The sequence below is a fragment of the Bidens hawaiensis genome, unplaced genomic scaffold (genome assembly GCF_021521415.1).
Source record: "Bidens hawaiensis isolate Kalapana, Puna unplaced genomic scaffold, B.hawaiensis_p1.1 tig00012385_1, whole genome shotgun sequence".
Taxonomy (NCBI): Eukaryota; Viridiplantae; Streptophyta; class Magnoliopsida; order Asterales; family Asteraceae; genus Bidens; species Bidens hawaiensis.
In genome coordinates, this window is record NW_027492011.1 from 131,652 (window position 1) to 149,027 (window position 17,376).

At 35.4% G+C, this 17,376-nt stretch overlaps 2 protein-coding genes and 1 non-coding gene across 4 annotated transcripts; 1 reads left to right on the forward strand and 2 right to left on the reverse strand.

The window, feature by feature from the left end:
* Nucleotides 1-227: 227 nt before the first annotated feature.
* TRNAN-GUU (transfer RNA asparagine (anticodon GUU)) lies at nt 228-301 on the forward strand. Its single transcript has one exon. It is a non-coding gene; the product is annotated as a tRNA-Asn (tRNA).
* Nucleotides 302-1,296: 995 nt separating this feature from the next.
* On the reverse strand, nt 1,297-4,145 carry LOC143540907 (uncharacterized). Its single transcript, XM_077033862.1, has 7 exons — nt 4,002-4,145; nt 3,663-3,759; nt 2,513-2,651; nt 2,353-2,435; nt 2,135-2,269; nt 1,932-2,036; nt 1,297-1,840 (listed from the first exon to the last, which is right to left on the reverse strand). Exons 1-7 carry the CDS (start codon nt 4,085-4,087, stop codon nt 1,703-1,705), a joined length of 783 nt encoding a protein of 260 aa, XP_076889977.1. The 5' UTR covers nt 4,088-4,145; the 3' UTR covers nt 1,297-1,702.
* Nucleotides 4,146-5,662: 1,517 nt separating this feature from the next.
* Nucleotides 5,663-11,854, reverse strand: LOC143540903 (protein TIC 62, chloroplastic-like). Of its 2 annotated transcripts, none has more exons than XM_077033861.1 (13): nt 11,623-11,854; nt 10,395-10,503; nt 10,234-10,306; nt 10,088-10,124; nt 9,833-10,009; nt 9,643-9,724; nt 9,443-9,515; nt 9,069-9,179; nt 8,772-8,924; nt 8,533-8,690; nt 7,248-7,442; nt 6,012-6,179; nt 5,663-5,930 (listed from the first exon to the last, which is right to left on the reverse strand). In XM_077033861.1, the coding sequence occupies exons 1-13, from the start codon at nt 11,810-11,812 to the stop codon at nt 5,879-5,881; spliced, it is 1,578 nt and encodes a 525-aa protein (XP_076889976.1). In that variant the 5' UTR covers nt 11,813-11,854; the 3' UTR covers nt 5,663-5,878. The 2 variants fall into 2 exon arrangements, with proteins under 2 accessions (XP_076889976.1, XP_076889975.1); XM_077033860.1 differs by having other exon boundaries at nt 10,395-10,509.
* Between the last annotated feature and the right edge of the window lie 5,522 nt (nt 11,855-17,376).

Here is a 17,376-nt window from a genome sequence, read left to right on the forward strand (position 1 = left end):
GGCAACAAACTGCGCCGCCGCCTCTTTTTGAATGGCAAACCCGATCCTACATGAGTATTGTAACATAAAGGAAGACAAAAAAACATATAAATCCAATTGTGAAAAAGTCAACGTGGAAAAATTATCCCTTTGTAATAACACAAAAATTATTAGGTTGGTGAGTATAATTTAATAAATTTTTAATAAGTGATAAACAAGTACAAGTATAGTTAAAAATCGACTAAGAAGCTGGAATAGCTCAGTTGGTTAGAGCGTGTGGCTGTTAACCACAAGGTCGGAGGTTCAAGCTCTCCTTCTAGCGATATTTTACTTTATTTAAATTTTAATTACTTCCAACAACACGAGGATTTACAAAGCTAGAGTCAGCTCGTTTATTTTAAAACTTTAATATTTTTTTCTGCAAACATTATAAACAGATTCAATGCGAGCTAACATGCAAGCTCACCTTGGGCTCAAGTTCAACTCGTTTACAAACATTAAACATACCAATTTCGAGCTTGAGTTTAGGCGAACTCCTCATCTTGTTTATTTCGAGCTTGTTTAGGCGAGCTTGAGCCCAAGTTTAAAATATATATACCCTTTTGTTCATTTAATGTGAATTCTCAACATTTAAATAATAATAATAAAGTAAATAACAGATTTTAAAAAATGACATCTCAATTCTCAATCACATATGTAGTTATATTAAGAACTCAAGCTGCAAGAAATGCATGTTGAGGCAGGCAAAACGATATAAAAGAATTAACGAAATCCATCTCCAAATGTAGTTTAGTCGATGGACCATGTAAACTCCGGTGCATTATAATCGTGGACGCCTTAAGCGTGGTTGCAATGCATGAAAATCATCAAATCAACGCAAGACAAAAAGTGGTTACGAAAATGAACAAGTCTGGTAACGTGTCAAACATGTCGTGTGGGTTGGGTTGTATTTAACACGTTAGTTCATGACTCGTTTAAAGTTAGATTACAATTAATATAACTATAGTTCAATCCGAGTACAACTATATTACTACACGCTTACAACTCGTCAACCCATCTATGCACTATTTAACTAATCTATAAATTGATTATAAGTTTATAACCCACCGACCCAAGTATGGTCAACAAAAGTCAAAACCGGGTCGGGTAGGAACTGGTTCTGGTTATAATCGGGTATTTGACCGGTTTTCCGGGTAGGGTCAGGTCGGGTTTTGACCAGGTAAAGATGGAACTGGCTCCGACGGGAATACCAGGTCATATCCGCTGTCGGGTCCGGAACCTCAAAAAGGGTTCAAAAGGCGAGACCAATTATAGAGCAGGCTATGTCGGCCCGACCTTAATCGAGGCCACACCAAGCTTCATACGTCAAATTTGAATCTTAACAAATCGCATTAAGTTAACAAAAAGAATTGTACTTTTAAACTTGGTACGCAAACATAAATAAATGAGCAAGTTCGTGAGCTTCGAGTACAACTCGTTTAAGAACTCAAACTAACTACCCAAACTGGCAAACTAAACATATTTTATAATGTAAACGTCGAAAAGAAAACATACGATCATTTCTAATCTTTTCTAATCGTTTTCTAACATCGACCAATACAAAAAACGAGACATAAATATCCCTTCGAGCTTCAAACTTGCACACAACTACAGAAAAATGTATGTTGAGACGGGCAAAACGGTCCAAAACAGAAACATGTCCTGCCCATCTCTAGTTGCAGTGTCATCTTTGGTCATCAATTTCATCATCAATGTTGGTACGAAATAAATAATCTTCGTTATCCAATTCATCTTGATAAAGACATAAAGACGGCGTTTCAACTTTCTTGGCATCTGCATCGGCATCTAGTGATTTGCATCCCTGTAAAAAAAACCAAATATGATGGCTTAAAACTAAATCTTCATTCAAGAAATATAAATAATTTAAATACTCATAAAACATTAAAACTAACCTTCCTTAAAATATAAAAGAAATAATGAAACCCATCTCCAAAGGTAGTGTAATCAACGGACCATGTAAACTCCGGTGCGTTAAATAGTGGACGCCTGAAGTGTGGCTGCAGTACACGAAAAATGAGCAGGTTGGATAACATGTCAACACGAGTATTATTATCATTATTATGTTATTATTATTATTATTATATATTTTTGCTACCTGACCAAAAGCAATTGAGATGAAAATCCCATTCGGTTTCAAAACTCTATGAACACCTTGAAGCATCGCCATTGCTTTGTTTACAGCCTCGGGCCGTGGGTTCCACGGGTCGCCACTGTCCACGAACAAAACATCCTTCAAGTTTAACAAAATATAAACTAGACATGTTAAAACTTAAATAATAAACATTTTAGTTTCGTAATTTATTTACAATTTACCATGGTTCCTTTCTCTATAACGACATCAAACGATTCATCAGCAAACGAAAGATTACACATATCGCATTCCAACACTTTGACATCTGCAAACAAAAATAGTAAAATGAAAAAAAAAAGATTTATATAAATAATACAAAACAAATTAAGTGAATTCACAAACCTTTGTAGCCTTTAGAAAGCATCCGTTTTTGCATTTTTTCAAATGCAACCGAAGATAGATCGATGCAGGTTATATTAGTGATTCCTTCTTTATATAACTCATCACACAGTTGTGAGTTTCCACACCCGAGCTCCAATACCTGTAGTATTATATTACGCTACTATTAAGATAGATCGGTGGGCTGCCGATGCGAGTTCATATAATCGGCCCCTAAAATCGGTTACCGGTCAAAGCCGGTCAAAACTTTGAAGTATTTGAAAAATTATATATAAAACTCTTATCATATTAATCACTATTAATCGCTAGTCGGTACCTCACCACCAGACTAGCTCCTAGCGGCTAGCGAGTTCTACATTCAAGTTCATGAACTCATCATTAAAATCTAAAAAAAATTAAGATATTGAATAAAAGTCAAACAGTGAGTTCAGTAATTGTCGAGTAGCCGATCCCGTTAGCGAGCTACTGGAGATCGAATCAAGCTTGAAACGAGCCGAGCACGAGCTCGAACCTTGATGGGAAGCTCGTTGATACTTAAAAACGCATGTTTTTAAGTTTGACCTCTTTTTGACTTCTATGTGTTGATTTCTCACTGCACAACTGAGCTATGCCTCGTTTAAGATACTACATGAGCTCGAGCTCTTGTACGCCAAAACAAGTCGAGCTTGAGCTCTCGTAAGTCAAACCGAGCCGAGTTCAAGCTTTCGTAAGTCAAACCAAGCGAATTTCGACTTCGTAAGTCAAAACGAGCCGCAATCGAGCTTGAGCTTTCGTAAGTCAAAACGAGCTGAGCTCAAGCTCTCATAAGTCAAACCGAGCCAAGTTTGACCATGTGAGTCAAAGCGATCCGCAATCGAGCTTGAGCTCTTGTAAGTCAAAACGAGCCGAGCTCGAGCTCTCGTAAGTCAAAACGAGCTGATCTCGAGCTCTCATAAGTCAAACCAAGCCAAGTTCGACTTCATAAGTCAAAACGAGCCGCAATCAAGCTTGAGCTCTCATAAGTCAAACCAAGCCAAGCTCAAGCTCTCGTATGTTAAAACGAGCCGCAATCGAGCTCGAGCTCTCATAACTCAAAACAATCCGAGCTCAGGCTCGGCTCGTTTACACTGTATCTTTCCTTATTCTATTGATTAATCAAAAGAAAACAGCTTACCGAAGAATCCGGTTTAATATGCTGCTGAATCAAATGCCGAAAATGCGAGTAATCCTTCAGCCATTCGTAATGATCCTCCGAACTAAACCTCTCATTCCTAATAATAATAACAATAATAATGAATAATAATAATAATTACAGTTTTGAACTAGAGTAATTAGGATACAAAAAATAAAGTAGAGTAATAATAATTTAACTTAGAACAAAAGCTGTAATGTTATTTTATTTGTACGCTTACTCTGTAAACTATCAATTTTATAGATATAATAAGACAGGGAAAGCTAGTAATAATAATAATAATAATAATAATAATAATAATAATGTTAATTGAGTACGAACCAGTAATTAGGATCGAGGTAAGCCTTAACGGACGTTGGTCCGACGGTGGTTCGCTTGGCTTCGGACGGTGGCTCTGGTTCGCCCATTTGTGGTACAAACTGAAACCCTAAAAGGTCGTTATAAGTATTGGTAAACTGACGATTATACCCCAACTAGTTTTTTTTTTGTTAAATTGTAGTTACGGTTTAACTTCTTGTACTATAACTTAACTAGTTTCCGTACCGGTCGGATCTGTTTATGAACCAATTGCGTTACGATAGTGAGTTGATGTGAATTCGGCCAATATCAATTATGTTCATACGGTATAATCAATATTAGTACAACCCAAGTGTTAAAACCTAAGAAAAAAGTTATTCAAATTAATAAACGAATAAAATATTTAAAACGAAGTTTATTTGGTCAGTAAACCCGAACATTGTCAATGTCGGGCGTTGGGGTGGTGAATCGATAACACTCATACTTTGGTAAAACTTGAGCGTTGTCGGTCGTGGGCGTTTGTGGCGGTGAGTTGACACGAATTCGTCGGTTTTAGTTATGTTCATTAGGGTACCCGAACTAAAACAAACATGCCGGTAAAACCCGAGCGTTGTCGGTCCCATATGGTAAGAGGACGCGAATAACCGTTTAAATATCAATATAAAACAAAAAAAACAATAAAAATTATGTAGCCCAACCAGAGCATGTCAAGTAGCCCAATCGTTGTCCAACGTCGCCAAACTTCTAATTGAATATATAAAATGGACATTTTATGTCCCCACGAATTATTGAAAAGAAATGTTGATCATCCATGTTAGTATAAGGACATGACAGAATCGCTAAAAATTTTTTAGCTGAATGCGAGTATAAATTCGATAACTCATATATAAAAGGTAAATGATATAATGATAATTGGGCTATAAAGTTGATAATTTAGGCATAATGTTGTTTATATAAACAAGTTAATAGGTTTAAAAGCAATTTTTTTTAAATATGTATATATTTTAATTTTGAGGCATTTGGGATGATCAGGTCTAAGTCGGTCAAGTTCCCTGCCTCCCCATCCCAGAAGACCCTGTTTAAGGGTTATGTTATTGAGACTAATGTCGTGTGACGTAAAGGAAAAAAAATTATATATTATATTTGTGTTTGATATTCGAGGAAACCTTAGGATTCGTGACAATAAGACGTATAAGAAAGTTGATTATCGTGATTTCACCAAGTGGTTAATCACTGGTAAATATTATCGGTGCAGCGTGTTTTCCAACTTGCATCACTATGATTTGACATTGTGTTGTTAAATAATTTATACGGATATTGAACTCGAGGCGTTTAGAAATTAAAAAAAAAACAATTTATTAATTATGAATTTTAGACACTTGGATAATTATTAAGCTATACATACAATACTAAGTATCCAATAATCAAAATTTAAAAGATAAAAGGATTTGCAGGAATATTGAAGCTGTTTTGGAGTTTAAGCATGAGCTGAATCATAACACTGTTTATATGATTATCATTGTATGCATTTCTTGATCTTGTATATTATTGGAAGCTTAGCGACCGTCCTGATAAAATATCAACATACGATGATACTGGTAAAGTTAACAGGATATTCTTTAATCTTGCTTTACCACTCTAGTAGCATACTATAAAATATATAAGTAGTAGTGGTAATGAGGAAGTTTGATAAAGAAATGATCCATAAATGTATGTGCATCATATACCGATTTCAAGATTACAATTTAAAAAAATGGGGCGAAATTCGGTTGTTTGTCTAATAATGCCTCTTAAGTTCGTTTTACATTCCGGATCTACTATACATATTTATATACTTTTCACATTCCCTTGCATCAATTTCCATCATTAAAATGTGCACCAAAAGAAATACGAATTCGTGTTTATTTAGGAACAGAAGGAGTAGGCGAACTCGGAGGCTTCAAGTTTTCATACCTACAACAACATAAAAGTAACACAATAAAGTTAGTTTTAATACCGATGATAATGTGATAACATAGACGAACAAAAACATATATGGGGTACGGTGAAAGTGGCCTAGGTTTCACTGTTGAGTGATCTGAGGTGTCTTCTTCGGGCGTGGAAGCAATAGGAGACCCGTTGTCTACAATGGAAGCTGGTGGTGGCGGTGATACTGATGGTTTACTTGGACTTGGTGATGAAGGAGGCTTCAGGTTTTCATATCTAAAAGACAAAAACACCCCTAGTTATTACAATAAACTGAGTATAATGGAACTATGACAAATGTCTCGTTCATTCATGTATGTTAGGGGTGTGCAAGAAACCAGAAAAACCAATCCGAAACTAGAAAACCCGAAAAAACCAAACCGAAACAAAATCCGACGATTTGGTTTTATGTTTTTTTAAAAACCGAACTGTTGCATGTAATAAAAACCGAAAATGGTTTTATTTTTTTATTATTTTAAGTATTTTATAAGAACTTATTAAATATGTAACTCAAATAGTTTTGGCCAAATGAATAATAGTCAATTAGTTAATAATTATCAAAATTATTTATACCTAAATTTATTATTTTCGGCCAAACTTTTGTTTTTCGTCCTAAATTTCAAGCTCAAATGGCAAAACCGAAAAAAACCGAAACTGAACCCAAAAATCAAAACAAAAACCGAAAACACCGAAACCAAATGGTTTCTTTACTACAAAAAACCGAAGTTTTGTTTTGGTTTGGTTTTAGCCTAAAACTGCACCGCACACACCCCTGTATGTTCGTGAACTTCATTTACGTTCATTTAAATTCATTAATGTTCGTTTGTTGGTTTAGTCTAGCTTTATAATATTAAAATATTACCCATTACAATTTAGTTTAAACTTTAGCAAATTTTTAAGCCTAACATATCGATGTTCATGCTTCCCTTTAACTGGAGTTAGCTTAGTTATGTTCTTTCGTCTATGTCCATTAGTTTACATTTGTGAACCATTCAATTATACTATTAACTAACATACGTAAACGGACACGGACACACTCAGTTTCTCAATGAACGAACACGAACTAGAAAACCATGTTCATTTAATTGTTCGTGTCCCATCACTTGTTTGGTTAAAGTTAAATACACAAACATGAACATGCTCCATTCGTGTTCGTTCAATTCGTTTATAGACCTAGCTGCTAACTCGTTTAGACCTCACATAAAGTTACTAGTTTTAACCCGACATGTTTACATGTGTATCCGCTCACACGTTTTGCCACGTCTACTAGAAACTAAAAATCAAGCGGAAATAGATTTGACTTACGCGGTATAAGGAGAGAGTGGTCTAGGTTTCGGCAATTCTGCAGCCACCGGTGGAGGTTCGGTTGTAAATGTAAATGTAACCGTTTCCACTGGTGTACTAGTTTCAGGAACAGTAGGAGGAGCTGATACTGCTTCAACCGCCGGTTTACTGCCGCCTGATGGAGTTGGGGATGAAGGGGGTTTCAAACCTTCATAGCTGTAATAGTAATATTAACAATAAGAGTCTAAAGGTAGCACTTTCAACCCACTTACGAAACGGGTCAGTTTGGGTTGCGTTTTATGCAAACGCGTCAAAACAAAAACAAACTAGATCAAAAGGATTAACAGAAAGTATTTTGTTTCACTCATTTGAGGTTTCCGTATCGAGTCCACGGGCCTGGTTTTTTCTATATATTGTAACCCTCTATTGAATAGCATGCAATCAGTCTTTTAACATGTTAACATGGTATCAGAGCCAACCGTGGACTCGGAATTTAGGTTCCAATATTAAACAAACTTTTAGATTCAAAGATTTACCTTATTACTTTAATAAATATTGTTTTGTTATCATAACCAATGCACTAATTACTTAAGTATGTCATGTGAACAGTGAACTAAATCCAATAAACTGAACCATTGATTAAACAGTAAAATATTCAAAGCTAAAGCTGAAACCCTCTACATAAAAGTCTACATAAAACTATCCAGACCCATTGGTTGTTGGCCCAACAAATACCGACTAAAACTGATATTTGAGATTCAACAAAAGATGAAAATTTTGACCCGTTTACTTGCAAATAAACTAAAAAGGAAACAGGCCAAATGGGTCTAAACCTTTTTCATGCATAAAACCTTCTATGTCAATTTATTCAAAAAAAACAATCATTATTGAGCTGCGAATCTGTGCATGGGCCCTAACTATTAAAACAATCTTAGATGTCACTTAAGGATCATTTTGGCTTCGCTTATGTTGACTTAGGCAAAAAAAAAAACTTGTTGGATAATTAATTGTATAATGAATTCAAAGCCTCTATCAAAAATCTAGAGCTGTGTAAATGACAAAACTGCCCGTGAATCTACTCACAGCGAGTGACTTACGCGGTATAAGGAGAGAGAGGTCTGGGTTTCGGCAATTCTGCAGCCACTGGTGGAGGTTCGGTTGTAATTGTAACTAATCACGACAATAACAAAGAGATCATGCGAGTAATGATGCCTACATTATTATATGGCCTTGCAAGTAAAAATTGACATTTGTATTGCAGGAAGCATTAGAATAACTAAAGATTTTACAAAATAATACGGCTTACGCGGTGTATGGAGAAAGTGGTCTTGAGGAAGCAATTTTTGACTCGACTTGTGGTTCAGTGGTAACGCTCGAAGTCTCAATTACGGTGCTTTTGGAAACAGGTTCAGGTTCTTTGCTAACTTCCGGCTCCGGTTCCTTGATAACTTCCGGCTCCGGTTCCTTGATTATATGTATAGATTATTGATATTATGGGAATGCAAATTATTTTGAAGTGATAAGATGTAAACAAAGAATATGCACCTTAGGTTGGGGAGGTATCGGGCGTTGAGGTGGTATTTTTGTTAAGAGATCACCCATGGGGGTCAATGGTGCTGTTGTTTCGGCAACTACTTCAACTACTTTACAATATGAAAGATTGGGATTTTTAGCCATAAACGCAAGGAGTTCTGCCACCTGATAGTAATTAACAATAAGCAACATTAAACGAACAAAAGCTCAATTGTCTATGGGAAACAATGTGAAATGAAGCTATTGTCACATGAGCAAAAAGACATGAGTGACGCATAAATATGTAGTAGAAGTTTGGTGGAAGAAAACCTGTAAATTTGAAACTAGACCACCAAATAAAGTATCTTCTAGAGAGAGGGTAAGATTATGTGTTTCCTTGAAGGAGTCTGTAGGACGCTCCATGCCTCCAGGTCTCACTATCTGAAAAGAAAAAAAAATAAAATTTAAGTTTGTAAGTGTCTAGGTTACCATGTAAGATACAGTTTGATGTACATGTGGCAAAATGGGTGGATTGTGTAACAGGTAGTTAAAACTTTATGTGTCAAAACAGGCCGGGTTGACCAGGAACGATTTTTTCCAGCGTCTAACTTATTATTATTAGTATTAGTATTGTGATTATTATTATATGATCCTTATTAGCACTAATACGTCAAAATAGCCATCTCTTGTTTATTCTAACTCACAGTGTAAGGAATCCCGCTAGCAAGTAACGCTTCTTCAGCCTTTCTTTTCCAACATAGAACTCCCCAAAACAAGCTCCAAACAGAAATAATAAAATCAGTGTAAGCATCATACCAGCGCATAAATTATGGTTGCTAAAATTATCAATTGAAAGTGCTTATTACGTCACAAACAGTCACATAATCAGGAACACTGAACTCACTTCAATACAGCAGCAGGAAATCCAAACTTGTTTGTTCCCAAAGAAGTAACCAAAATAAAGTGTTTCGCTTTTGCAGCAGCAGCTACAGATTTAAACAAAAAACTTTAATTAATCCTTTATATCATCAACCAATTCGCTTTAACTCGTCAAGTTTAATGCAATAGATAAAAGTATTTAAAACCTTAAGCACCTGCATCAATAAGGTTCTTTGTGGCTTGAAAGTCAATTCGGTAAGGCCCAGTAACATCAAATATCTCCTTCTCACTCGCGCCAATGGTACATATAACCGTTGAAGCATTGCCCAATGCAGGCTTAATTTGCTCTGGTTTCTCCAAATCACACTCCACAAGTTGAAGCTTCTCTATAGCTGGACTACACAGTGGGCAGCTTTCCTTACATAACTAACAATAAAACTTCAAAATTTATCATTAAAGTAAATTCTTACGCTGACTTCCATCATCAAGCTTCATCTGCTGCACGCTCTACAAATAATAACAATGGTTTTATACATTTGTATGATTTGTTTATTTACAGTTTAAGAAAATAAAGAAGATTATTAATCTAATGAGTGTAAAGTGTTAAAAGTCATACCTTCACCAAAGACTCTGCTCTTTGAGTGCTTCGTACACCAGCTCGGACGTTAAACCCTAGCTTCAAAAGCTCCCTGCACAAACCATCAGTTATGTAAAAGTTTCAAAATCGAGTGCAAAAAGTTGGATGAGTCGTTATTAACATTGTAAATTGTATTCAACCTTACTGTGCGTGAACCAACTTTGCCGGTTGCTCCTGCAACAAATATGAGATTTTCATCTTTCTCACCGTCTTTTGTTTTCGTTTCAGCAGGCTGTAATCCAATTGTTGCTGCACCTTACATAAAACCAGTAGATGATTGTTATTTAGACAGACTAAGAGGTTAAATGGAACACAAATCTTAAGAGGTGATTTCCCTGGGTGAAAACGAGCCGAGCTGCTCATTATCTACTCGAGATCGGCTCATTAAAATCTCAAACCGAGCTAGATTAAACGAGCCCGAGCTTTTATTGAGGCTCGTTTAATAAATGAACTCGAGACCGAGCTTTTACTGAGGCTCATTTAATAAACGAGCTATAAATAAATATGTATATAACTATAAAAATATAAATAAAACAATTAAATAAGTAATAAATTACAAACGAGCTAAGCTTGAGCTCTCTTAAGTTAAAACGAGAAGAGCTCGAGCACTTTTAAGTTAAAACGAGCTGGGTTCGGCTCCGTTCGTTTACACTTCTACTTCGCTAGCTATTGATTACTAAACCTAATGATTCTCTTTCAGTTTTAATACCTAGTAGAGAACAATTACACGCCCAAATTACACAAACAAACGCTCAATTAAAAAAAAATCTCGAAAACCTTCACACCGATCAAATTAAACTTACAACTTATCAAAATCAACAAATCACATTAAATAAAAAATCAACAATTACAAGCCTAACAACATAAATTTATACGTATTTATTTATTTTGAAAAGTAGCGCTTACATCGAAACAAAAGGCAAGCGATCAACATAAATTAACCCCGAAAAACAGAGTGCAACTCATCAATCAAACCAGATTACGTCAATCACAAAACCTAAACTACAAATTCAACCTAAAACTCATCCAATTCAACAAATCACATTGCAAAAATAAACGAAAATACAATTAACCCCAAAAGACAGAAATCAAATCAATAATCAAACCGAATTATGTCAAAGGAGCCGAGGGCGAGCTGAGCTCACTACTCACTAGCTAAGCTCGAACTCTCTTAAGTTAAAACGAGCTGAGCTCGAGCACTTTTAACCTACAAATTAAACCTACAATTTATCGAAATCAACAAATCACATCTTCACATTGCAAATTATCAAAATCAACAATAACCTTATCGCTCATCAAAATCAACAAATCACATTATAAAATCAAACGAAAACAAACAGCATTGACGTAATAATATAATAATAATACCTGACGCCTGAGCGTTAAACCGAACCGGTTTAAACCTAACGGCATTCGAATTCGATCTCACAACTCTCTTCGTACCGAACGATCCGATTAACAACTGACGGTAACATACAGCCTGACGGTTATCAACGGAGCCTTTAGTAGTAGTAGGTATGGTACTAACAACCGGCGAGTGAATTGACCGGAGCTCCATTAACGAACAGACTTGGTTACAGATTGTGGTTGAGAGAGAGAGAAAAAGAGCGGTAACGTGTGATATATATATATATATATATATATATATATATATTATTATGATCTACTACTGGTGTGTGTCAGTTCTTGTGTTACATCTGGATAGGGTGGGCCCCATGGAATCACACACACGGACATGGTGGTGGGTTAAACTTAACATGGGTTTAAGTTTCGACTGCCCTCTATCATTTAATTGGGTTGGGCTAGACGTGCACAAATCGGGTTTTTTTTTTTCGGGTTTTGACCGGGTATTTTCGGTCTCGGAGAGAAATTCTATACCTGGTCCTACCTGCGGGTTGGGTACACCGAGTCGGGTTCGGACCCGACCTTTTTGTGCACCTCTAGGTTGGGCTAGAGGTACATATAGGGTATTAGAAAAACCTAGTTTCAGGTATGAACTGGTTCCGGTTTTCGGGTATTGCCGGGTGTAAAAGAACCCGGTTCTAGGTCATTTATGTCTTTTTATCTTTGTTTAGTTATGTTCATTTATGTTTGTAAATCGTTCTTCTAGATTTTAAATAAACGAATACGGACATGTTCATTTTTTAAACGAATGGACATGAACACGAGTATATGTCTAATTAAGATCCTCGTCTAAATTTTAATTACCGAACACAAACATGCCCTTGTTTCTTACGTTTATTTCACAAAAGTTCTCGAATTTTCACAATTCACATATCATAGGCACTTACAATGTCATACAAGATTATTTTCAGGGCTGGCCATAGGGGCGCGGGGTGGTAGACGGCCACAGGCCCTAATTTTTTTTAAATATATATATATATATTAAAAACAATATGTATATTTAATGTTTAAACATAATTATATGACCACTAGCTTGGTCTAGTGGCAAAAGAGTATTACTCTTAACCAAAAGGTTATGGGTTCAAGTCTCATTTGAAACATGTTTAATCAATTTTTTATACAAAAATTTTTTACACAACCCAAATTATAACCAAGTAAACCTATATAAAAATTTAATTGTTTAAACCAACAAAATACTCCTTTGTAATTAAAGCCCAAAAAAATTTCGCCTCCGACCCTAAATTGTTTTTGCTTTCTAGGAGCGGGGCCTGTTTATTTTCATATATTATGGACATTATAATCTGGACACTAACATAGGCCATCTTAGAAGAAGAAAAAAAACACACGTTAAGCGCATTATGTTATCACGACCAAATGAGTCATCTTCTTCCAAATTGGATGGGCATTGTTATTATGTTATTTAGAAAGTTCAAAGAAACAAAGTTTGAAGGTGGTCAAAGTCAACTATTATCAAGAAAGTCAAAAGAAACAAAGTTGGAATGAATATTCAAGCACTTAACTTAATTTACCAAAATGCTTAAAATGACATACAAGAGCATTCTACCGCTTAACAAACTCAATAAGATAAAAAACCAATTTAAGTTGAAGAGGCAGTCTTGAATATATTTTGATTCCTGATCTTGACATGACTCTAAATCCATAGTTATCAAGGATTCAAGGTGCATGGGTCTCTCCCTAAGCCTAGGCACCCAAAAAAAGGGTTAATTTATCAAAATGCTCCTGTCATTGGTCTATGGGTCTAAACATGCATGTAATCAATGTTTTGAAAACAGGTTCGTACAGGCCGGTTGAACCGGTAATACTAGGTTTCACACTGCATGCCGGTATTTTAGGCTTAATATCTATGGGCGGTTTGTTAGAACATTAAACTGACGGGTTTTTACTTCTAAAATACCGGTTTAAACTGACAATCCGATTTTAAACCTAAGAAATTTTTGATATTTTGCAGCCTACATTTTTTGAAAATTAGTTTTAACTTACGGAATAAACTAAATATCAGCAAACTGAAACGTGGATCGTGAACTCGACGGATACAACTCTTCAATATCATAAACCTGTTGCACACTTTTACTTTAATTAAAACTTTGTTTGAAAATTGAGTGCTTTTGTATTATGGATTAACTTTTGAATTGTTTACTTTATTATGGAATCAAATACTTTTGGTTTATTTTTGAGTTAAAGTCGCATTTATATAAAATTACAATAAACCTATTCAACCCGGTTGAACCTTCCGGTACAATCCGGTTTAACCGATTATACCATTTTTAGCCCAATTCAATAAGAGTTAGATACCAGTTTTTAAACATTGCAATTTGCATGTAACCCAAGGTTTTTAAACATTCACATCACCATCAATAATACATACTAAAATATGTATTATCACCATCAATAAAGTTGTTGGAGATTCATGAGACTACCAACCATGGAAGATGTAAAAACATATTCCAAACTATCGCATGCAATAATAACAAGTCTTGTTAGGTGTGGAAACTCCAATCTTGTCCACTGATTGCTCTTCCATATATACTTGAGATTAAATAGATACTTTAACTTCACTCCTCCCTCTTAGCTTTGGAAGTATCACAACAGTTTGTGACTCATTATTTGTAACATCCATCCGATGTTACTTCAAATACCTCCTCGACATCGTCACACCATTCTACATCGACCTTATCTAGATTTTGCAGATGTAACAACCAAATTATAGGACCAAGGTGTTTCTTGTGCAATAGCAGGGCCTAAAATTGAACTGGAGGTAGGAGTCTAAAGAGATGAAAGAAAAGGACAAAACAACAACATTCTTTTTATCAAACAACTAAATGAACAGAGTGGAAATATAATATGAGATCTAGAGCTGGCAAAAGAAATCCATATGGGTTTTTTGGGTAGACTAATTAATTTGAAAAGTGAAATGGGTCCGTATGGATTAAAAGAATACTTCAAGAAGGTCAGAATGAGTTGGAAAAATATAAGTGACTTTTGTTTAAGTCTAAACGGGTCAAAACAAGGTTCATCGTATTTTATTTCAAAACAAACCCACAATCATAATTTATCTAATTCAAATTACCCAAATTATTCGCATTTTATTTCAAAACAAAACCCACAATTCAAATTACCAAAAACGAAAAAGGTTTGGAGTCAAAACCGAGAAAACAACCAAACACGAAACAAAAAAACTAAAAAAATCAAAACCGAACTGAAAGCAACCAAAACGAAAGAAGAAAACTGAAACCAAAAACAAAAATTTGACCAAAATGTAACAAGAAACTGAAACCGAAAAAGCGACAAAAACAAAACAAAAAAGCCGAACCGAAACTGTAAAAAAACCGAAGAAAACGAAACAAAAAAAACTGAAAATGTGAACGAAACAAAACAAAACCGCCGACCAAAACAAAACAAATACTGAAAAAAGTCGAAACCAAACCGAAACAAATCCGACCACAACGAAATAAATAAACGAAAACAAAACCGTAAACACCAACCAAAAACAAAACAGAAAAACTAAAAATTCCTGAGAGGCCACCACACTGGTGGAAACTCCTAGAATTCTCAGTTTGTTAAGTGAAGATAATTACTTGGCTGAATACTTACAATCATGGGCAATTTTCACATTTTGATAAAAGACTTTCTTGACAATACAGGTACTTTTATTTCTAATCATTCTAGAGTGGCCACTATCCCGGTGGAAGTTCAAAAAGAATATGATAAGTGAAATAAAAGTGGGTGTAGGTCCCAAAACGACCACTCGAACGGTTTTGCTCTTGACACGGTTTTTGAGACGGGTGCGGTGAATTCAAACGACCGAACATAAATAATACAGCGATAAAATATAAACGAACAATCTCGTTGTCGGTTAAAAGATTTATATTGATAACAAAGAACCGACCTCACCAAAGGTGAGCTCCCCTTGGGTGGGTGATTTCACCTTTCAAACACACACAAATAAGAACAATACAAGTCCCTATTTATAGCTATACAATAATTATCTAGAAGCCTTATCCCATTGAAGCTAAACGCGCGTACCGAAGCTCTCGTCTCGTATCCGGATTTCCCACTCACTTTAATTATTAACTTAACTATTAATATATAACGCGTTTCGTAATTTGATATTGCAAGTCACAAATATTTGTCTTACGGTGGAAAGCAACTATCTATGTAGCTTAAATTGGACTAAAACCAATATGGAAGAGGATCAAACTTATTCCGGGTCAAGAAACCTGAGTTTTATGCTGTTTTTTTTTCTTACTTTCATACTCAGGGGTATTTTGGTCGTAAAGACTCATAAAAATGGATGGTATACACGAAAGCAACTGAAAAATCAAAGTAAAATTTCCTGGTGTAGTCAACGCATGAATACTAAGGAATATTGTTAGTTTGGTGATCAAGGGTATTTTTGGTATTTTGCTATGTCTTTGAAGCATAAAGTCAACAATTCATATGATAGTCAACTTAGAAATTCAAAATATCTAAATTCTGACAAACCCAAATTCAGAAAAGTCAACAACAGAATCATAAACTATTTAATGATTGCTGGTCAATCTTCAAAAGTCAAAGCTGCTTCAACTGGCAAAGTCAACTAGTTTGAATCAGATAAAGTCAACCTATGTGGTCATGCTACATTATTTTCCAAGTTAAGCACTGATCTTTCCTGGCCTCTTAGTAAAGTCACTACTGTGGCGGAGGTAGCTAAAAATTAAAAGAGGTTATGTGCATGTTTACATTGGGATAATACTCATGAAGTGGAGTACGAAGTGTATCATTTTCTAAACTTTTTGGCAATTTGAAAGTATTGATGTGTGGGTAAAAGAACGTGTTTATAGTGTTTATATTGTGTGTTTTACTTGTTTATATGTATCAAACACAAATACTTTGATAGGTTTTATGTCTACAGATGTGCGGAGCTTAACGGAGCTTAAAAGATACTATTTGGAGACATTTACGAGCATGATTTGAAGTCTAGGGAAGATCGGAGCCAATACACAAGTGCTGGAAATGAAAAGAAACAAGTTAGTTGTAATTCAGCTCCCTGAGTAAGCTGCTCCGGGATCAGAGTAACCTACTCTGGATGCCAAATCGACTCAGAGTAAGGCAGTCAGATTCAGAGTAAGAGATTTCCATCCAGAGTAAGCTACGCAGGGGTCAGAGTAGCTTACGCTGATACGCGAAATTCAGATTTAAAGCATGGGCCCAACTGCTATATAAAGCATAAAACCCTAAATCATGAGGAGGAGGATTCCAACCGTTTTTTGACTTCTTGGAGGCCATCTTACACCACCATAACACCTCCTAATCACAAGATTGATCCAGGAACATCTTCCCCAACATTATAATCAAGAGTATGAAGATTGAGATGCTAGGCTAAAGGCTTCATAACCATCTCCGGGTGTAGGGTTGAGTTGCGTGTTAGGTTTTGTTATTCTATACTTTAACTTTGGATTTGTAATTGATTAATCATTCGAATCAATTCTTTGTGTTTGCTTATGTGCTTGAATGGTTTTTATTAATTGATTACTTAATCTTTTGTCAGTTAATTGATTTGTGGTCATCAGCAATTAGGATTAAGTTCTTTCGTCATTGACCCGTTTATCGTTAACTATATTATTGATTTTGTGTTTCAACAAGTAAAACCGATTATCAAATATATTTTCATTAAGTCGTGTCAATTGTTCGGATTCAGTCCTGACGATCAACACAGTC